This window comes from Leptonotus elevatus, chromosome 19, assembly GCF_054856555.1.
Source record: "Leptonotus elevatus isolate MCC_2025b chromosome 19, RoL_Lele_1.0, whole genome shotgun sequence".
NCBI lineage: Eukaryota > Metazoa > Chordata > Actinopteri > Syngnathiformes > Syngnathidae > Leptonotus > Leptonotus elevatus.
The window spans coordinates 5,738,314-5,760,955 of NC_141257.1; the positions used below are offsets into that span (position 1 = coordinate 5,738,314).

The 22,642-nt window shown below is 42.4% G+C and overlaps 2 protein-coding genes across 6 annotated transcripts; one reads left to right on the plus strand and one right to left on the minus strand.

The window, feature by feature from the left end:
* The first annotated feature begins 1,220 nt into the window (after positions 1-1,220).
* Positions 1,221-4,052, plus strand: tmem79a (transmembrane protein 79a). Its single transcript, XM_086063295.1, has 5 exons — positions 1,221-1,386; positions 2,156-2,884; positions 2,952-3,131; positions 3,206-3,428; positions 3,514-4,052. Exons 2-5 carry the CDS (start codon positions 2,266-2,268, stop codon positions 3,704-3,706), a joined length of 1,215 nt encoding a protein of 404 aa, XP_085919421.1. The 5' UTR covers positions 1,221-1,386; positions 2,156-2,265; the 3' UTR covers positions 3,707-4,052.
* Positions 4,053-4,066: 14 nt separating this feature from the next.
* Positions 4,067-17,962, minus strand: LOC147157645 (myocyte-specific enhancer factor 2D homolog). 5 transcript variants are annotated; one of them, XM_086063290.1, is made up of 13 exons: positions 17,779-17,962; positions 14,846-15,142; positions 13,754-13,957; positions 13,488-13,625; positions 13,194-13,410; positions 12,534-12,590; positions 12,288-12,466; positions 11,994-12,023; positions 10,547-10,676; positions 10,199-10,382; positions 9,851-9,919; positions 9,213-9,263; positions 4,067-7,886 (listed from the first exon to the last, which is right to left on the minus strand). In XM_086063290.1, exons 2-13 carry the CDS (start codon positions 14,897-14,899, stop codon positions 7,478-7,480), a joined length of 1,722 nt encoding a protein of 573 aa, XP_085919416.1. In that variant the 5' UTR covers positions 14,900-15,142; positions 17,779-17,962; the 3' UTR covers positions 4,067-7,477. The 5 variants fall into 5 exon arrangements, with proteins under 5 accessions (XP_085919416.1, XP_085919417.1, XP_085919418.1 ...); XM_086063291.1 differs by lacking the exon at positions 11,994-12,023; XM_086063292.1 differs by lacking the exon at positions 9,213-9,263.
* Positions 17,963-22,642: the final 4,680 nt, after the last annotated feature.

Sequence of the window (22,642 nt, forward strand, 5' to 3'; positions counted from 1 at the left end):
GATATCGGCTCCCGTACCGGTGGTAACGCGTTCGATACCCGCCCTTTACCTTATTTTCTATAATTTGAGAAATAATCTCTTAAAAACTGAAGCGATCAGGAATCGAACTCATGTCTTTAGATAGGTTAACCTTTTATGGAAACCACTCGGCCAGACGTGCAGGTAGATGGGCAGCAGCCGACGTAGAGACAATATTACTTTATTATGGACGCCTCTGCGCATGTAAACAATCCAAAATTACCTACTAATGTAACTTGGAGACGACCATGTGCTCAAAACAAAACAAAAAACGCCAAGCCAAACAATTTCTCATTTCCTTTTCCGGTCGGTGTTTAACTTCCGGGTCGCAGCGGGGTCCAGCGCTTACTAGCTATAATAACAACAATAACAACAATAACAATAATAATAATTGGATTCGGAATCTCACTGCACACAAAGCATGCTGGTCCATGTCAAAGCTTATGCCTCCCCAGTTTTGTAAACATGGTGTGTCCCCGATATAGAGTACTTTGAGCGTTGTATAGTGGATGCTCTAAATCAATTTAGTAAGAAACGGGGGTGCAGTGTTACAGGGAAAATAAAGAAAACTCGTGGCCCTTGCTTGGGCATTGTCATTTCAGAAAACCCCAACTGCACTGGACAAATCAACTTTTGATTGACAAACACTACTGGACTTGAATATAGGTTGTGTTGAAACTGTCACAATGATATGTCCGAAAGGAAAAACTAATGAATAAAAACAAAACAAAGGAGTAGGAACAGGAGGCTGTCAACCATGATTATGAATCTCTGCTCAAGGTTGATGTTGACGGTTGTCAGATGACTATTTCTCTTTTACTTAGAGCTGAGAGAAGGTTGGGAGATTGAGTCTACAGCAGCCCCCTGCATGTATATAGATATGAACAATTATCTGATTCACAAGGACGAGCAAAACCTGCTAACAAGATTTGCTAATGACTACAAAGAAGATTTTATGCGTCTCCTCTTCACGCTCTCTAATTTTGCAGCTTTGAAAATATGGGAATTTGAGACTGTCAATTGTCATTGCTGCACTGCTAATGTGAAGGATATGCGGTTTGTGTCAAATCTGTTGGTCCTCTGGGGGCCCCTGCTGGCTAAGGGGGCCCTAAGCAATTGCCTGCCTTGCCTAATGGCAAGCTACGTCTCTGCCTGTGTTGAATGTGTTGTGAAAATCAAACAAGGTGGAGCTTCGGACGATGACGTGGCCACGTAGGCGTTATTGTGTGCACCTGCCACACCTGTCCAGCAAACTTTTTTTCTCTCGCTTCCGCTAGTGACGAACGGAAAAAACCACACTCAAAAACTTGACACTTTTCCCACCCAAATTGGACGCACTTCGGTGTGTGTGAGGTGACTAACAAGCAGGTGAGTGGACTGCTCGGACCCATGGCTGCTTTGTGTGTGTCAAAGTGGAAAACAAGTTCCAAAGTTGAAACTTTGCATTTCTCCGCTCGTTATTAGCTAGCATACCTTCGTCGATACTGCTAAGCAGGCCTGTTTGTGTTTTAGTTGAGTTTTTTCATCACCCAACACTGACTGGACTGCCAAATTTCATGTTAAAACACAAACCAAATGTTGTTCGAGTTATTTACACTGAAAGAAAAACTCTTGTCAGTGTTTTTCAGGGTTTATCTGGTCAAAGTCTAGATTTCGTCCTCCTTTCTAAGTAGCTACACTACAAGTTATTTATTGCTGTTTATTAAGCAATGAGCTGATTAATGAATTTGAAAACCAACAAAAAATGAGTAACAGAAAACATGTTTAAAAAAACAACAACTTTTTTCTATTGGTTTTAATGTTTAGTTTTGTACATTAATAACAAATATACAATAAATATACAATATACAGTAATGACCACAAACTGAATATATGGCTGACTTGATGTAAATCTGAGTTAGCACACCTGTGCTACAATTTTAAGGTGCTTCTGATTGACTCCAAATGATGTTCTAGTAGGCTTTTCCTGACATTTTTGTTGTCGCATCTTACAGTACTAGCCATGGTCCGCAGTATTATGGCACAAAACCTTGCATTTGAACAGGGGTGTGTGGACTTCTTGTGTCCACTTTATATTGCTTTGAAGATACTTACCATAAATGATTTTTGTTCATTTTGAACTGTTATCTCCTCACAGGGAAAAATTAAATGACGCTATTGAGTGTGTGGAGGATGCGTTTCTGACGACCTTATTCCGACAATTTAGCATTTTTATCCAAACTCAACCCCTCAAAAAAAGACCAAAACATGTCAGGCCAAATGTCTGGTGAGGAGGAGCTGACGGTGCTCTTGCCAGTCGGCCCAATTGCACAAGGTCAGCTGACAGGAAGCAACAAGACTGGAGAAGAAGAATTGGAGGAAAAAGATGAAGAAAAAAAAGAATTGGTAAAAACGGAGGAGGGTGACGAGGTGGAGATTCCAGGAGCCAGCGACGTCACCCTGCCGTGGCCCGGCGACAGGGAAAGGAAGAGCGAGGACACGGACGGCGTCTCTTCGGGGACCTGCGTTTCTGACGCCGAGGACAAGGACGACAAGGTGGGCAAAACCAATTGCCGCGATAGCATGCCCGAGGACGACAAGTGGAAGGACGACCTACCGCCGTCGCAGAGGGACAGCAAAGGAGACGGCTCGTTGGCCGATGACGAAGACGAAGAAGAACATGAGGAGGAAGAGTCCAGTTGGGTCTCGGAGAAAGGGGCCATGGGTTTCACTCCGCAGGTGAAAATCGTGCGGCGGCAGTCCAGTGAGGTTGAAGAGAGCCGACTGGACATGGGGGCGTACGACCACGATCACGACAAGGAGAACCCCAGGGAGTCGCAAACGTTGCCACCTTTTGACCACAACGATGAATCGCAACAGAACGAGAGTGAGTACGAAAGACAACGTCTTCATTTTGGCCCAGCATTGTAAACAGTGTTTCGTGTTGTGTTCAGACCTGTGCTGCGAGAAGCTGAAGCTGGCCTTGTGGACGGCGTCAGGGGCGCTGGTGTTCCCCTTCCTGGTGTGGGGGGGTTACGCACTGCCCTTTGATTCCCCGCTCATGGGCAGCGCCCCCCACAGGGTGGTGTACACACTGCGCTGCGCCATCTTCGCCTCACTGCCTATAATGCTGGGTAACGTTGCCTCTTAGGGGGGGTCACGTCGCATGACCTTTTGTTATAGAGATGTGACATTTGCTTGTCCGTAGGCGTGGTGGTGCAGGGCGTGGCCAGGGTTCGCTATGGCGAGGTGAAGCCGAGTTTCCAGTTCAAAGAGGAGAACAGGATGGTGTCACTGCACAGACATTTCGTCAGCCAATCGGTGGGCCTCTTCCTCTTCTACTTCCTGCAGCTGGCCGTCTTGGCGTCCTACGTCAGCCACAACCTCGTCAAAATTGTGCCGCTGCTTACCGTCATCTTTGTCTTTGGAAGGTACCACAACAACACCGCAGACATCACATATACGTGCAATATAGGGAGATACGTAAGCGCATTGTTCTTTTTTTTTTGCCCTGAGGTTGATCTACTGGCTGTGCTTGTCGCTGGGCAGCAGCATTCGAGGCCTGGGCTTCGGTCTATCCTTTTTCCCAATGTTGGTCATGCTGGCCGCTAACCTCTACTTCGTGAGCTCCTCAGCGGGACCCGAGGCCGTCTTTGACGTGGAGCCGCCCACAACGGCGCCTCCGCCCCAGCAGCGCTGGTGGGGCTGAACGAGTGGTGGGACACTAACAATGCAATCTTCATGTGTAGGCGCTTGCTCACTTAAGTGGAATGGATTTTTTTTTTCATTTTCAATGACAATTTCTCCTGCCGAAGCCTTTCATTCAAAACTGGCAATGTTTTCCCACAAAATCTGACAAATTGTCCATGAAACACTGAACACCTTAAAAGCAACTGTAAATAAGTCTAAATATTGCAGGTTTATGAACTTTCTGTTGATTATCGTATTTATAAGCAGCTGATTTGTGTCGAAAGTTTTGAATGAATATTTAAGCAAGGCCAATCAAACTTGTGCGGGGACCTGAACGCGTTCAATAAAACTTTTTGAACAGACCAGCACACGCTTCAACTTCACTCCGTTTGTCATTTAATATATAAAATACAGTAAAACATACGCAAAAAGGAGAAGGTTTCAAGGGACTTGGATACTTTGGTACAACAAACACTTTTTCTGTAAAAGCGGTATAGAATTTCAATAACATCAGTGCATACTTTTGTATATGAAAATATACACAAACTGTATATCGTTCAAGAAAAACAAAACGGCAAAACATCTTTACATCAAAACCCATAGCAGACTAGCTCAACACAATATATTAGCTATAAATTTCATCTTTAGTATTTTATTTGCTACATCATTCTGACTGCGTGTGACATAACGGTTACCTGCGTCCCATGCGTCTTAACACGTTTCAAATTCCACCAATTTTTCTTTATAAATATATTCTATATCTGGATGAAAACTGCAGCATTTAACTGGTACGTTCCTTTTATTGCATTTGCTAATACCGCATTGTCCGAGCGTGCAAGTTACTTTGAACAAAAAGGAAACCAGTTTGGATGTTGGTGATAACGATGACAAAGAGTTCAATGCTCCAAAAATTACAAGCTTCACAAACTAAAAGTAGTTATTTGGCGCTGCACAAAGAAATCTCAAAAACAAAATCGTACACGACAAGTAAAGAGTGTTGCGTTTTTCCCCCTCGTCAATAGATTGTCATATGACCACACGATGGGGGCGGGGGATGGGGTCACTTTTGCAGGCAGCCAATGCTAATCGATGCGCATGTTTTGGCCTTTCCAATAAAAAGCATTTACAATATGGCCACATTTTATACACTCTTAAATTTAAAGATAAATATATATTTTTTTAATACAGTAGTTTTCTTTCATCATGTCATTGTTATCCAATAAAAAAAAATATCTGAAAAAAGACAGGAAAAATAAAATAGTTTATTGGACAGCAAAATTTGTTGTATTTTCGCTTACCGATGAAAGTCGTACATATTCAAATTTTGAGATTTTGGACAAATGTTTTTGTCATCAGTGTTTTCGGCAACCAAATTTGTACTTTTTTGGGGGGACAATATGTTCTAGTTAACATCTTTGAGTTTTTTTTGTCATAGCATCATGCAATGATTAAAATTTAGAAAAAAAATTATTTTGGCATTTTTGGGGGATAACTTTCCATTGAGAGGCGTGTATCTTAAATTGTGCAATTTAAGAAAATAAAAAACAAAAAAAATGTGAAGCCATAAAATCTTTGTAAAGATAGTGCAATCCAACGTAAACAATGCATCTAGAATTTTGTTGACCTAGAGATGCATGAAAATAAGTGGAATACACAATTTTTTTATAGACATCCTCTATATCACTCATCGTGTTGTCGCTATCCACCAAAAAACACTTCTTTTTTTTTTAAATTGGCAAAATTTGCTTCGTCTGAGACATGGGTAAATTTTTGGCAATATATGCATTTTGCATATGCTTTAAAAAATATATATAATTACTTGTAATAACCATTAGCTCTGAGAGCTGCTCCTGCTCATCATGACGACTTTGATTTTGATTGTCCAATCAAAACTGCGCACATCACCGCGGTGTCTTAAGTAGCTGTCATGGGGTTAACGTTAGCATCTCTGTGATGGCCTTTTTGGGGGGAGGGGGGGTGGACAAGGATTCTTGCGTGGTATCTATTTTTAAATAAAGTGTTTTAAAATGGATTGTGTTGTAATGCAATAACAGTCTTGCAGAGCTTAGCATTTTACAGCTCTGCCAAAAACATTAGCTTTTTGTTGTACTTTTTTTTTTTTTTTTTTTTTATATATCAAGTGTTACAACACAGCTAAGCGCTGCCAGTTCACACATAGACTTAACAGTCAAGTGACCGCAGACAAGGTGCCGTGATTAAGGGGGGTGGGGGTTTATTGTTTGGGACTTGGTGCGTAAGGTCGGAGTAGACATCATCTCTTCTATTTTGACTAAATAACTTGTGCACACACTGAAATAATGTTGACGAAACAAATTCCTATTAAAAATGACATCAAACAATCTTGTTGACTTACTGGTTGTCGTAGAAAAAGGGCTAAATGTTTGTCTAGATATGGTAAGCTAGGCTAATGTGAGGGGCAGTGATTGTGTGTGTGTGTGTGTGTGTGAGTGCTGCTTTTCCAATGTGCATGTTGGGTGTGTAGCAAAAATGACAACACGGCCAAGCAGGCGCTAAGTGAGGTACGCTACCCAAACATATCAACGTCACGCTTCTTTATAATAATTATAATAATAATAATAATAATAGCGGACAGATCCACTGAGTTGACAATTTTTTTTAAGTGCTAGCTAGCAAAGTCTAGGCAAATATACCCATATGTACATACACGCGCTTGAAGCCAAAAAGCTAACGGAAGCGTTAGAAATATAGAAATCGTCCGTTCACTTTGGGGAACCACGGGAAAAGAAGATGGCGGGCTAGCTCGTGCGCAAAAAGAGGACATCAAAGTTTTGTGGAGGAGTTTGAGAGTCTTTCTTCTACAAAGTGACGGACCTTCAGAACCAATACCAACAGAGAAAGAACACAACAGCGCATCTGCATGGCGCCCAGTCGTAAAAGCACCACAAGAGTGTTCGTCGCGTTTCGTTTGGCATTCCGAGAGGAGTGCGTTGGCACCAGGCGCTTCCAAAAAGTACAAAATAAAAAAGTGCAGTGTGGGAGGGGCTTACTGAAGAACGGACAGGTTTAAAATGGCGTCTGCAGAAAGCGAGTTCCGCTGAATGTGGATGGATGAATGGCGGTGAGGAACAAACACCTTAAGTTGAATGAACCAGACTGGATTCGTTGGTTGGTGAAGACCTTTTTAATCCAAAAGGCTTCTTCTTCTCTTCAATTTCATGTTCATTTTAATGCCTGGTATTATGTGACTAACAGAAAGATTAAATACCTAAATTCCTCAGAACTCAAGTGATTTTGATTACTATGAAGAAGCCCATTGAACATGGCGAGATAGCACATTAAATTCTTATGAGTTCTTTTTGTTGTTTTATTTATCCAAATAAATGTACTTCATAATCGCACCAGTGCCTAAAATGGAAAACAAAAAAGGGTGGTCTAATAATTTTTGTTCCATGTCAGAAGTTGGGCTGTCTACGGCCATGGCATATAGTCAGTTGATGTAATAAACAATTAACTGACCAATCAGATGACAACAAATAATGGTCACTCATCATTCCCCAGCCAGACCTAAGATTCAAAAGCAAAGAAGCCTTTTGGATTGAAGACGTGTCTTGAACAACCAACTTGCCTGCATTCATCTTTTGCCTCGAAGGCTGAGAGCGTACACAGACATGTTGGCGTTGAGGCTGAAATTGTGTGTAAAAGCGCGTGGTGAGGCATTTGTACGCAACGTCCTCACATGTGGCGTGTACGACGTGACGTGATGTGTTTAAGTGTCGTCCAAACCTCCCTGCGTGCTCTCGGTCGCCGCTTATGTGACCCAGGCGTCCAATCTCATTCTCTTGATGTTGCCCCCCTCTTGCTCCGGCGAGGGGCTGAAGTCGGAGCGGCCAGGCCCGACGCTTCCCGCGGCGGTGACCATGTTGTTGTTGTTAGCTCCGCCCCCGCCTGTGTCCTCGCGGTCGCTGCCTTCAAAGGAGCTGGCGTTGCTGCTCACGCTGTCGGCGGGCGAGCGTCCTGTGGGCGGCTCCAGGCACAAAAGTGAGCCCGGGTACTGGGGCGGCGCTGTCAGGGTGGCGCCAGAGGACGGAGGCGGCGGGGCCGGTGGAGGGCAAGGGGTGCTGCGTTCTCGACCTGGCGACACTGGCTCCGACTTGATGCTGACGCCGCTGCTGGTGTTGACCGTCAACATGGCGCCTTGAGGTATGTGCGCCACGGGCCTGACCGCAAGAACACCAGCACATTAAACAAGTCCACACAAATGTGATGACATCACGTTTAAAGGCACGGCGCAAAAACACGTAGAAGCCATTTTCAACAAGCCTGTGCTGCATTCAGGGACCTTGTGGCTGACACACAAACGGGAAGGTTCCGGAAGTGAAAGTGCAACAGTTTGGACTCTTCGCCAGAACATCACAACAAAACAAAGAAGCTAATGCTAGCATGCTAAGCTAAGAGACAATCGGGACGTTTACATGCGTGTTTAGTGCTACAGTGGAACCTCTATCAAGTCAAACATGGCAACAAATTCTGTTCACTGAGCAAAAGATTCACTTCTAGCTTTGTCTTTGGGTTTTTGGCACAAGAGCAAAAAAAATTACAAGGGAAGACACTTTAAGTAAACGGACTCATTCGCTAAAATACTGTTTTGATTTTTTGTTTTATAGTGATTCATTTTTATAAATGTAATGCGATAAAATGCCTCCAACTAATATGACAGTAATAAAATAATGTTACCTTACTGTCAACCAAAAAGGTTCCACTGTACTTAAGTTACCGCACTACATCAAATTATTGCTACTAGGTCCACCTCAACCACGTCTGCGGTTTATTATTGGCCTTTTTCCAAATCCCACAAACTAGTCAGCTAGTAGTGTATGAAGCGTGTAACTTGCTCAAATCATTGTTTCAACTATGAAGTCAATAACAGCAAATAAGACAAGTATGTTAGCTCCACTAAGTACAGGAGACATACAAATATATACATACAAATTGGAAATGTTGCACAATTCACTACTTTGCCAAGATTGACTTTGATTCAAAGGTGTTTTTCACACAAATAATTACTGTAACTTTGACTTGATTATTTATTAGCTTACCGGTAGATAAGTGCTAGACCCCAGTGCCTTGACTTTCGGGGTATGTTGCTCTCCTAAGAATTTGTTCATAAAATAGGAACCCGATACGTCGTTAAAGTTTGGATACCCACAGTCCAAATAATGTCCGGGGAGAGAAGTGGAATCCCACTTGCAATGGCTGATATCTGATTCATGATGGTTGAAATCAAAATGTTATGGTTAATCATCTATAGTAAAACTTTGTTTGGGAGCGTCCAATGACAAATGAATGAGGTGATATTGACATTCACTTCCAGAACAATCAAAGACAACAACCCTGGAAGCGTGACATGACACCTAGACACATGTCTTGACTGTGCACACACACACACATGCTAAAGAAGAAGGCAGGTGCGAGGATGGGGATTTCAGCCAAAAAGCGTACATGAAGACAAACAGTGGGGAGGAAAAGGAAGTGGGATACAGTACCGGCCCAACCACTCATCTCTACCCAAGAGCAGGTTGGACGGAGAGCTCAGACTGTGGGGAAGAAAACAAAAGGTTGGAGCTTCCCAAAACCCCCAAAATGGTGAACCGGACATTATTGATCAACAAGCGCAATAATGTCAATTATGTCATCTGAAACAACACAAACTATTCTGTGCTCTTCTTAATACTACACACACCGAGAGACTCGACACTAGCACACTCAAAATAACCACAAAGACACATTTAGTTCCTTCCTGCTTCACTAATGCGGTCGTCGCTATTGTGAAGCAAAATGTGAAGCATCAAAGACAAAAGGGACTAACAACCTGACAGGGACAAACGCAACAAAGCACCCACAGTGACAAAACTTGTGTGATTCTGTATCTAGTAACATTGCTACCTTCATCGGCTACAACATTAGGTACACCTGCACAGGCCTGATTTGCACTATGCAGTTCAAGTTGTAGAGAGTAAAATCCATCCTTATAGAATCGAGCACAAGAGCTGTAAACTATTGTTCAGGTGTACCTAATAAAGGGTCTCCTGAGATTGTGTTGTCCTCCTTACAGACACAAGGTGGCGACACTGGACACACGCTCACACACACAAACACGCACACGTTTGTGGTGGCCGTTCACCTCAGATTGGCCGCCAGACTGGACACTTGGCTAGACAGCTCGCTGCTCTGTTTGTCCACGCCCCACATGCTGCATGGCGACAAGAGCACAGAGTATACTTCAAGGACCTGCCGCTCACGCTAACATCTGCGACCCAACCGCCGCGCAAGGGGGCTTAGGATAGGTTGGGGGTCGGAATTCATTTGTCTATTTGCGTCGCCAAGTATAACCACAGCCCTAAAATGTTGTTTCTCGTGTGAAGAGACTGAAATGGTGAAATGCTGGAGAGGAAAGGTGAAATGCTTGCATAAAAATGTGTCGTATGAACAGCGTGCCAGTGGATCAGAAGGAACAGCTGAGAGGACTTACACCAAGTTGCTGAGCGACGCCAGATTGATTTGCTGCTGTTGCGTTTGCTGCTGCTGCTGTTGCTGCTGTGGTTGCTGGGAGACGACGGGCTGCTGCTGCCACGTCGCCACGGTGGTGGGCAGCAAGCCGCCGGGAGAGGCCAGGGCGTGAAGCGCGGTAATGTCTGCGCTTGTCAGCTGATACTCTGCAAAGAACAAAAAATATATATTATAATTGGGTCCGGTTTTAGCCCCTTTTCACACTGCCTGTAATCGTTACATCCAAAGATTGAGATGCTGCAGTCTATGCCAGCTGACTTAGCTAAAATGAACACACTGCATCATACATGATGGATATTTTGCGGCTCACCTGTGTTGTACGCCGTAGGCATGGCGGAGAAGGGCAGCCCCTGCGCCAGGAGGCTGGGCGTGGCCACCGACACCACGGGTGTGGTGAGGGTCTGGGCCATCTGGGCGCCGACTGCCAGCCGCTGGGCGTTCTGTCAAAACGAGGAAGCCAGTCATTCAATGTGCGTTCACATTTGTAAAGGCTCTGACATGCTTACAGTGACAACGTCCACAGTATGAGGGATTTTCCTTGTTGCATGAAACATATCGTAAATGCGATATTACATTAAAGGCAATTCAAACATGGGATGAGATACTCTTTTCTCAATAGTGGTCGACTTGCTATGAAATAGTCCAAATAGTCAACACGTTAATCCATTCAGGAAAAAAATTGTAGTAAATTATCTCAGACCAAGTTAACAGCTGAGGTATATGAAATATATTGCTAACCAAAATGGCAGCACCTACCGTGGCAACCAGTTCCTCTTAAGGTTCATATGTTAACTGCCTCTTTGTGGTCAATTAGCATTCCAGGGAACTCTTGACGTGGTCAAATCCACAATGTTGTCATGTAGCAAATTATACCCACTACACATTCTGACTTGCAACGGTTTTAAATCTAGAATTTGCCGTGCTTAAAGATTTGTCCCTAAGGACGAAACATGCCTTTAATGTAATGGCAGGAAATGTTGAGGCGTGTGTAAACTTTCATTGTGCAAGGTGAAAATGGGTGTCAACTTGTCGGTGAACAAGGATCATGCCATGCGGCGCTTCCCTGTTTGGCGAAAACAGTACAGTAAACCCTCACTTGTTCGCAAATAACACTTTCATGTCCAAACGCCCTGCTTCTTCTCATGCTAAATTTTAGCAGAGGAGTAAGCTAGCGGTGTCAACCAGCTGATAGCCGGTTTGACAGCGAACAGTGGTGTGGTGGAAGATTCCAGTAGAAGTCTGACAGGAAGGCTAGAAAGGGTTGTAAACCTCTCAAGATGATGCAGAGAAAGGTCAGGATCGCTACTGGCAGTGGTGGAAGTTAAGCAGTTCATTTCAGAAACTAAATAAAGATAAGTATTTGTGATATAGAGGATGTCTATAAAAAATGAGAATATCTATGTATCATTAAGTCAGAAAACAGCTAATAGGAAAGCAGTAATTGGTATTTGCATGTGTTGTTAAGTGGCAAAATAAATGCCAGCATCCTCGCACATGGTGGGTCTTGGCCCCTAATCGCAGCAAATAGTGAGGGTTCACTGTACTTATTTCCTTTTGATCTACGGTCCAGGATCATGAAGATCATAATGCCGGGACGAGAGAGCGAGACAGTCATGAGGCCTGAACCGCATGCAGTCACACTGAGGATCATCCCGAGAAATGCCAGTGGAGCAGAAACCATCCAAACAAAACAACAACAAAACTAATGAGTGTCATCTTCTTTTCTATTGCGACCATGCTAAGATGTGGACATTCACCTCATTTACCAACTCCAGCTCATCCTCTGTCTGCAAAGGGTGGTAACAGAGATGGTTACATGTTTGTAAGGAGTCACAGAAGAAGAGAACAGTCGAGGGCGTGGCTGCATTGAACAACACGCTACAAGCCGTGGGGAAATACAGCGTCTGTCACTGTGTGTTTGTGTGTGCGAACATGCTCATAAAACCACAAAATATGCACACAGGCAACACCTGCAAGAATGCGGCCTGACTGCTGCTGCCCGCTAGAAGACAACAAACACGACATCGATATGAAAGCCATCAGCAGCTCACCATCTGCATCAGGCTCTTCCCGCCCTGAGAAGTGATGACGCGGAGGTCGGGTTTGCGGCTGCTAACCATCTGGGGGCTGGCGGGCGGTGGCGACTTGGCCGGGGTCACCTTGCCCAGGCTGTTGCCGTTGGACACGGTGAGGAGGCCCGGCGAGGCCCTGGCGCTGGTGTAGCCGTTAGCTGTGCAAAGAGATCAATAAGGCCAGGCTAATACAACTCATTAAGAACATACAAATAAAGTACTTACGAACTGGACTTGGACATCCTCCATTTGAATTATTCGGGTCACCTCCCAGAAGAGCGCCTGTTCAATTCAATGATTAGTCAGTAGATGGCCACACACACTCAAGCGCAGTATCATGAGGAGATCCACAAAAAAAGCAAGAAACAACAGATTGGACATTTTGACCATTTTCAGGTGTACTAAGATGAAAAACTTTTCATCAACGCGTGGATAGAACACAGCGGCAAAGTCTGATGATGACTCGCCATAAAACTCAAATAACCCTCAAGTGTGGCCATTTTATATTCATTTCTGACATTTTCAAGGTGTAATTCAAACTACTCCATTGTGTAGCTTTAAATTGGCTTCAACCTGATTGTTTCAATTCCGAAATTTCAATGAAACGAAAAAGCAACATACTTCATAAGTAAAAGTTATATATTGTTTTTATAATTCTAGGAACTCGCTTCGTCAACTGGCTGGGAGAAAAGTCACATGGTTATTCTGCCATATAGTGAGGCACTCATTTATATAATTACTTTCCCTTGTATAATAGTAATAAACATAAACACATTGATAGCTGCATATTTTTAGTATGGCTCTCAGAGGATGCAATGGAAAGTGAAATGCTTTCAAACTTTCTAGTGCTCCTTTCTACTTGCCGACCTCGGCAGAATGTCTCACCTGCGCTGGCCGGTCGCTGTGGCAACCCGGGTGACACGGTGTTCCTCGGAGGAGCCGGTTGCTGTGGCGACAGGAGGTGGGTGTCGATGAGCGACGACGCCGTCACGTAGGAGGTAGTTACCAGCGCGTTGCCAGGGTTGCTGAACTGCAGCAGGCTGGGATTGGACGCCTGCACGGTGACGGGCATGGAGAAGGTCTGCGGTGGAGCCGTCGATTGCTGTAACGTTTCAGATGACAAACGTGTGAGATGCACGCTACCTTCTAACCACAAGACTGCATTGATTTCACACTCACCCCGTAGCGCTTGAAGAGAACATCCAGGTCCTCGGTGGTCTTCCGAAACTTGTCATCATTCAGGGGACTCTGATCAATGGAGTCTTCGCCGTCAGGCTCTGGACTGTCGCAACCATTGAAGCCTTTCTTCCGTAAAGTCTGCATATGCAAAAACAACGTAAGGAAGACCTGAGTTACAATAGATGCTGTAAATATAAACGACTACATTATTACATGACATAAATTTGATACATTACAAGTAGAGTATAAATCTGATGTTACGCTACCTCGATGATGTCAGCGTTAGTGCGGCTCTCATGTGGCTCGTTGTACTCGGTGTACTTGAGCAGAACCTTGTCCATGTCGGTGCTGGCGTACTGGAAGAGCTTGTTGGCGTGGTTGAAGATGATCAGGGCGATCTCGCAGTCACACAGCACGCTCAGCTCATACGCCTTCTTCATCAGGCCGAACTTGCGCTTGGTGAATGTCACCTAGGAACAGTTGCGAATGCTATGATGATTGTAAATACATTCAGAACTGGTGTTTTTCCTGCATAATACATTTGTTATGCATTTGTATGCCTTTCACATTTTGAAAGGAGGGTCTGAAAATGGCTGGCATTGAAGTTCTAATATCAGAGTATCTGTATGTTTACTTTGATTACAGACAAATAAAGAAAAAGAAAAAATCCATGTTCATGTTACATACTTTATGCGCGAGAATAATCATTATGGTACCACTTCAATTTGAGCCTGAAAAAAACCACTTAATAAACCACTGATTCTCATAACATATTGTGGCCCAAGAGGAAAAATAAAAAGTTTGCCTATGGTTGCGTTAGAGCAGCGCTCCAGACCAATTTTTTTTTTTTTTTTAAGAGGAGCACAGCGGCTCTTAACCTGAAGTTTTAGGGGGTAACTCGACTTCTGCAAAATGTTCAAATTTACAATCATTTTAAGAAGAATTAAAAACAACAACAAAACAATCTGCAAATGTACTGGTCATGCGTGAGTAAATGAAAAATGTACTGTCTGAAAGTTTAGGAGCAAAACGCCACCATTTAGGGGCAATCTGGAGCCCTGCTCTGGAGTACCCGTACTATTTCTTTGCTGCCAACGTGCAAGCTCAAACTCTCGGGTTGAACTGGGTGTTTCGTTTCAACTTCACAGTGACAGCTGCTCGCACAAGTGCACGGGTGTCAAACATGCAGAGCATTCAGCTGCCAGTAACTGAACCCCCACAACAACCCTGAATCCAACTCAGTGGCGCTTTATAAGTTCACTGGAGACTCAGCATTTAGTTACAGTGTGCAAGTGTTAGTGGGGGTGGGGGGGGGGGGGGGCATCAAAACATGGAGGTCAACAAATGCTCTCACTTACCTGCTTGTTTCTTTCGTCAGTGATCCGCTGGATCTGAATCTTTTTCCTACCCATGATGCTTAGAGGTGGTCAAGTCAATTAAAGAAGCTGTCTCTTTTAGCCCCGCAAGCTTTGATTGTTTGTTTTTTATTGCCTCGGGAAAAAAATGAAATAAAAATCAGATGCAGGAAGGTGGCGGAGGGCAACAACAGCGGCGGTGTTGGCACATTTCTCTGGCCAGGTTGAAGGTGAAGCGGCGGGCGGAGGAAAACCGCTCAAGTGAAATGGCAGACGATGGAGGAGGGTGTCGCTCCTCCCCTGTGGGGACACAAGAAGGAAATTGGTTTTAAACGTTGCATTTCATGCATCGCCTATCATTAAGTTTGTTCAGAAAATAAAAAGGATGTAGTGGCCACATACTGCTTTGGCTGACATTCACAATTGAATATATTATGCAGTTCTGACTTGTGTTTATTGATATTAACAAAACTCAAAAGCATCTACATAAGACATTTTTGATGCAGGTTTTCCCCTACATACAAGGCTGCTGACTATTTTTGCTCATGCAACTACATCAGTCGAACATTTTCGTTTGTGTGAAAAAAATTATCGCTACAAAGCTTTGAGGCAGAAATTTTTCTTCAACCTTTTTTATAATCAAACTATTCAAGTACGCGAGTGACAAAAGTGGAAAGATGTCATTAAAAGTCTTGGCATTGAACGTTTTACTGCTTTCATATCACAATATTAGCACTTTGTAACATAATTCTAATCCAATTCCACTGTACTTGACCAACATTGTGCGATTCTATTTGGATGTTTTTCGCACAACACTCCAAAACACCAGGCTGTAAACTTGTCCATTGTCCTCCGTGTTGTTTACGAAGATTGTTAAGCTGAGAGGCTTTAAAACACCATGTGTGATGATGCGGTCTATTATGAGTGATTATCAGAAGAACATAGCTCTCCTTCTGTTATCATCTTTGAGGAACATTACTCCAGGAGGGGTTTAGATGTGTTAATCTAAGGCCACACAATGACAACCCTCTTCTTGCAATATGTGAGAAAACATATTTCTTTGATTGGAATGACTCAGACCCTGCGAGGCTTCTGAGCACCCTCATTAATGAGTCCAATTGACACGTCCCCTCAAGGCGCTTGATGGCTCAATTAGAAGCAGCCCAGCTTACTGATTGGACTCAGTGAGAACAAGGTCAATTTGGCTCTTTAATGAAATTTGTCCAAACCCAAACTCATCTCACTGGACACCCGGAAGCGGAAAAAAAGACAAACGGAGCACAATGGCTAACTTGTTATTTCAAAAGGGGTGGAGGTGGGGGGCAGTCATTTGGTTTATTACAGCAAGATCAAATTGGTTAAATCAGCCAAGTGATGCTCAAGCGAGCCTGATGGAGGGGGAACGCAATCACGCCGAGGGTCTTCATCTGTCTATTGTAGAGTGCACTCATTAGTGCCGCTGACCTTTAAGTGGATTACACACTAGCCAATGAAATGTGGATAAGCAACAAAAAAACCACACACAACACACACTTACAGAGCAATTATTTCCACTTCTGCACTGACTCGTGTTTATTTGTTGCAATACCTCTTTGCGTAACCTTCACATCTACATAAGGGCCAGTGGGGATTTTGTCAAACACATTTCAAAAGTGACATCAAACGTGTGCCCATAGCCAAATAAACACTATTCTAAATCAATGCGTAGGATGAAGAACATTACTACGCATCTCAGAGGACACTTTGTGACTGTACCACAAACATATATAGCATATATATATCCATATCAAATCAAAACTCAATCAAACTGGATCATAGACACTTGCTAAACGTCCAATCAGATTGCAGCGAAGCCCACTATCCAAATCACAGCCTATAGGGGACATTGTTGTGTGTTATTTCGGGGATGTGGGCAACATTTCTTGGCATTCTGACCTCATTTCAGAATTGAATTAACAGTTAAATCATACAATTGTAACGTGGTGGTTGAGTGATGATCACATCTGCCTTACAGCTCTGAGTTTCGGATTTGGGCCTTCCTCTGTTGAGTTTGCATGTTTGCCCTGCGCTTGCGTGGCTTTTCTTCGGGTACACCGGCATCCTCCCACTTTCGCAAAACATGTTAGGTTTTTCACTTTTGAGTTGAAAGTGCCCGTCAGTGTAAAAGTGAACGTAAATGCTTGTTTGTCTACACATCCCCCTGCAAATTACTGGCAACCAGTCCAGGGTGTACCTCACCTCTCTCCTCCAGTCAACAGCAATTGTCTTCATCCCTGGTGAGTATAACGGTATATAAAATTGATGGATGAATAATATAAACTACACTAAAGACAGAATCTCATCAAGCCAAACTCAACCCAATCCAGGTAAATATTCAGATCTCCCCCCAATGAAGCCTCAAGGACAACAATAAAACAATATGAGCTTTGAACAAAAACGCTTTTAAGTGTGCAGTTTTCTTTGTGTTAAATGTTAATTTCACTCTAGTGTGGACATCTTCTCCATGGTGGTCCACAGAGCATTTTATGGTGGCGACGTCGGTGTTGTCCTTAGACAGGCAGGAGACAGGCAGGCCCACTGACGCAAATGAGGAATCACGATGTCCTTTTAGGACATGTTTAGCGAACACTAACCGTGGGGGAAAAAACGTAAGAGAAAATATGACGTTGAAGCGAGAGTCAACTGGAATCGAGGCCATTAGACAATCCCTCCGTAACAAGCTCCGGCCGACAGCCATTACCTTCCATTCCAACTCGGTGGGCACGCTCTACTTTAATTCACATAATGGCAACTTTCGTTCGATAAAACGAGCGTATAGGATAAAGAGATGCGGCGTCGCAAAGCGTTCAAAGATATTTAAATAAGCAAAGCAAGCAGCGGTCCTCCGGTGAGAAGGGGGGAAAAGACGCAGGAAGGAAATGTATCATTCCACTTACCCTGAAATATTGCCGATTAAAAGCCCACACAAGATACGTCTGCCGGGACGGAATACTTCTCAGTGAAGAACCATCGATTACGCTTGCGTGACGTTTCGTTGTGAAATAACCCGCGACATTTTATTCCATTTCATGTTTTAAGTAACTATACTGTCCACCAAGGCGATACAGTGAAACCAGCGTATGATAGACGTCATCGACATCAAGAGTTTGATGGACGCCTTCGCGGACCAATGGGAGGTCGAGGCGAGCTGCGCCTCGGCCAATCGGTGCAATTCACGCTAGCGCAAGCCGGTCCCACAGGAGAGGACATGACGGAGGTGACGGCCATGTTGTGCCGTGGTGTTTGTATCCCTCCGCCACAGTATTTACCTTTTGCATGATTTTTGCATGTGGGCAAAAATACCAATGGAGACTAGAGCCGCTATGCAGGAGCCCGCTAGCTCATTTTGTTTCTTCACATCTCCGCATGCCGCTAATTCACTGTCGGGAAAGGACAAAACCGTGTTTTTGTCGCCGATATCGTCCTGACAGACATGACGGCATCCTATCACTGCACGCTCACTGTATGACGTCCACGCACTAAGTGGACCTTTCCCCCGTTCATGTGGACATTTCTATGGTCTTGGTCCATAGAATGGGGCACAAGAGACTCAATTCCCAGTTCATCGTCCACGTATTGTGTTTCAGGACGACTTGCTTTCATTTCACTTCATGTATGTGAGACCATGGGTGCGCAAAATATAGCCCGAGGGCCACCATCTCGCTGCTGGACTCTTAACGTGGGTCCCTGGACCAAAGGAGGTCCGCAAGCTGTAATTTGGAGGTCTTAAAATGCAATAAATGATTATATCGTACCAACTTTATAGCCCGAGGGCCACCATCTCGCTGCTGGACTCTTAACGTGGGTCCCTTGACCAAAGGAGGTCCGCAAGCTGTAATTTGGAGGTCTTAAAATGCAATAAATGATTAAATCGTACCAACTTTTGTGCATGCTTATATGTGTGCTGCTGTGCTAATAAAACAAACACATTACAAACAATTATTCCTTAATACCTTAACTGTGGGACAATTACAAGTCCTGATAAAATGAAAACATAAAAATATGTCATCCCTGAATGAATAAAGGTGTTTTTTAAGGGTAAAAAAAGTGCATTATTACAGATTACTCCTATTAGAGAATCAATGTATCTTTTATATAATAAAAGGCATTATATGAGAATAAAGGTGCATTTTTTTAGGTTAACTTGCTAAAATATATATATTTACTGTATTTCCTCGCTAAACTGACTTTAATATTTTGAATTAATCTTGCCAAAATATTACTTTGGTCATGTAAAATTGCAAAAGCATTTAGCAGCAGCACCCTAGTCTCGCTGCTGTAATGTTTATTAGTACATCAGAAAATGAAAATACCATAATTATCAGATTACACCAAATAAGATCGAATTGGAAGTGTAAAAATGGATGGACATTGTATTTATTACACAGTGGGTCCTCGTTCGGATTTACACACTTTGGCCTGTTGGAGGCAGTATACGGTCAAAAATCCAGCCATGTAATATACAAAGTGTCCACACGATGGCAGCATAGTACCTGAATAAATGAACGTTCACCCCTTTACTGTTAAACAAAGCGGTTGAAAAATGAAAATGGCTTGTTTCAATACCGTATATGCCAATGATTTAATCCAAATAAATATAAAACATATATGACATTTAAAAGTAATATACATTGGCATGAATGGGGTTTACAACGGAGCAACAACAGCATTAAAAAAAATCTGGTTAAATTGTTTCAAATTATTTTCCTACACGAAAACAAAAAACATAAGTAACAAACATCTCAATTAATGCTTTACCTGCTTATTTTGCATTCATAAATAATAAGGTAATAATTGGACTTTTTTTCCCCTGAACTGCTTACTGCCTTAGATGTGAGCTTTAGAGTCAACTGTGTATTTATTTATTTATTGAGAGGATATAAGTATCACAAATGTTTAAAAAATAAAATAATTTATAAGTCATGCTAGTTATTTAGATACAGAAAGTGACATTTGAAATGTGCTTTTTAATAACGCTACCAATATGTTTTTTCAATAATGCCATTTAAAAGAATAGTGGCATATGTGTGTGCTCATTTTGTACACAATTTCCAAAAATATAAACTCCATTTGGGATATTGGTGATTCCATGAAATTAGTTATTTAAAAGGGTTGGTTCAAATGTAGTAGATGAGCTTCCTTTTTAGTCTATTGTAGTATTGCAATGACGATTTATGGCTAGGTTGCATTGAGCATAGTGAATAGACGACTATTTTAATGTAGACAACAGCTTTCCACTCGAGAGGTGCAATATGCAAAGAATCAAGAACACTTTTCTAGTCCTCCGGAAAACAATTCCCCCCCCACACACATTTCCCATGAGATTTCATCGCAACTTGTCAACTATAATCATAATTTACCTTCCTGCAGCACAATGTCCGTTCAGTCCATTGGGCCAATGATTTATCTGAGGGAAAAATAAGCAGTTATTTTAGATATGAAAGACAAAAACATTGTCAACTTAAAAATGTTTGCAAGGGTATGTAGTTTGTGTTAGATGTTATTACAACCATATTTGGTCATATACACGTCAGTGTCAATGAAGCATCAACAAAGAAAGTTCATAATCCCAATGAAAAACATATACTGTAAATAGGTATAATCCCCCCATTAAAAAAACATATTAATTAGTACATAGTGCACATGCATCTCGTTGCTAGGTAACCAACGTAATGGCAGACATGCAATTACAGTACTAAGAAAAAAACCCACATGTAGTTAGTGTATGAACTGCAGTAAATCCCAGGATAGCATTTTTTTGCGTACAGGCCACAATAATGAGCTGTAAACACCACACTTCCAATAGTAGCCACAATTAGTTGCAAGGGTGTGTCATCGATTAAAAAAGAAAAAACCCAACAACCTTCAAATAGTGATAGGTTGAGAATTATGGGAAAATCACAAGGGTATTAAATGTAATTATCTCGGTTTATAGACATACATGAAAGAGTTCGGTTGCTGAGCACATTTGGGTACCGTTGCTAGCCAAAAGAGCAGCACCTGTCGGGTAAAGCATAAACAGTGTGGAATGTTACCGCGTGTTGTAAACAAAATGAGAATCTCATCATGTCACGTGGAGATTGGTCTTCTACTAGACTGTTGGCATGTGACTGCACAATGTCATGTTGCTAACCAAAACAATGGCACGCAAATGATAAAAGTGTGGCGTCTTACTGCATGTTGTAATGTAAATGAGTTCACTAGATAGTACTGAAGACCATATATGAGAACAAGGTGTGTAGTGATTATTAGGGTTCCAGTAGCTGCGCGGTTGTGATGCAATGCTGTGTTGCTAACCCAAAACAGTAGCACATAACAATCTTACTGCATGTTTTAATCGAGTTCCCCGAAAGGTATTGAAGACAATCTCACATTAGGTGGAGACGACAAATGGCATTCTGGTTGACTCTGACATGTGGTCACACCACCATGTTATGTTGCTAACCAAAACAGCAGCAACTATTGCATCCTACTGCACGTTTCAAATGATTACTTTTTTACTTTACTTACACTTGACATAAATGCTAATAGCCAACCCTGCTAACATTGGGTAATGCCGAAAATGAAATCTGTTGTTATCGAAACGAACGTAGTTGTGAGGAATTCAGTATTTCCATTTGTCTCACGGCAAATAAATAACCCAGAGTTGCAGTTAGACGGTTGCGACGGTTACTTTGTTGAAAAAGAAGAAAAAAGGATGAATGAGTTTGATGGCTTCTAAATGGCGCTGATTTGCATGTCTGGTGCTGCACAGTGTGCATATTTTAGTGTGGAGGTATGTAGCCACTCATTGAGGTGGTCTAGACAGACATGACATGGCTGGGTCAACTTCTTGCATGCAAATGTTGAGACCACATGACTGCACACACACACATACACGTATGCACACTCACTTGTACACACAATGGGTTTTGGGTGGATTGCCTTTCATTGACGGGACTCCCAACATTTGGGATTATCATGTTAATTAAGGGAACCTTGTCCAGACTGGCAGACACCAGTGGCGTGCTGTCGCTGTGGCGTTTTTGCAATATAAGAAATGACAACATATCAATATGCCGCATATCAATACCCCATTTTTGAATATTGATACTGTTGCTGGTCAAGTATGTTACCCATTGTCGCTATACAGACCTGGTTGATAATCTATCAGGATTATATTTGCCTTGTTTATTTTCTTTCATTAAAATCACTGCTAGCCATTTCAGAAAATTTCAAAATGTTCGATATCCACACGATATTATGTTCAATAATTATATATTAACGAATCTGACGAATGACAGAATAGATTCTCTCCTTTCTGTCTTGTCCCGTTCTTTTATAATCGACAGTAGAACCATGTAGGTTGCACAAAATGCAGCCATTACATCCATGGACTCTCAAACTGTGTTCATTCCATATAAAATAAGGCAATGGTGGCATCTACTGGTGGTTGTGCATCAGTAAAGTTGTTTCCAAGTTTGACATTTACAGAGGAGCATAATCAAGCCGCATTGAATTTTTTTTTTATTGATAAGTAGGCTATACTTGTCAAAGGCATGCAGTGAATGAGTTAAAAAAAACATTTAGAAATATGTTGTAATTGCCTTATTTTAGTCTTTGTCTTTTTCAATTTCAAATAGCAAACTGCGATTACATTTATTATTATTTTTTAAATATATTCCAGAACAATAAATGTACTTTTAAAAGTAGCATTACATTTATTCTGTTCACATTAATTTTCATAATTATTTATTCCGAAAAATGATTCTGCCTTTATTT

Excerpts from the sequence above, each read along its gene's own strand:
- tmem79a (XM_086063295.1), top strand. The coding sequence starts at position 2,266 with ATGTCAGGCCAAATGTCTGGTGAGGAGGAGCTGACGGTGCTCTTGCCA. Across the intron at positions 2,885-2,951 it reads TGAATCGCAACAGAACGAGA|ACCTGTGCTGCGAGAAGCTG; the intron begins GTGAGTACGAAA and ends TGTTGTGTTCAG. Across the intron at positions 3,429-3,513 it reads GTCATCTTTGTCTTTGGAAG|GTTGATCTACTGGCTGTGCT; the intron begins GTACCACAACAA and ends TTTTGCCCTGAG.
- LOC147157645 (XM_086063290.1), bottom strand. The coding sequence starts at position 14,899 with ATGGGTAGGAAAAAGATTCAGATCCAGCGGATCACTGACGAAAGAAAC. Across the intron at positions 12,591-13,193 it reads ACAGCGACCGGCCAGCGCAG|GCGCTCTTCTGGGAGGTGAC; the intron begins GTGAGACATTCT and ends TGAATTGAACAG. Across the intron at positions 12,024-12,287 it reads GGAAGAGCCTGATGCAGATG|ACAGAGGATGAGCTGGAGTT; the intron begins GTGAGCTGCTGA and ends CACCCTTTGCAG.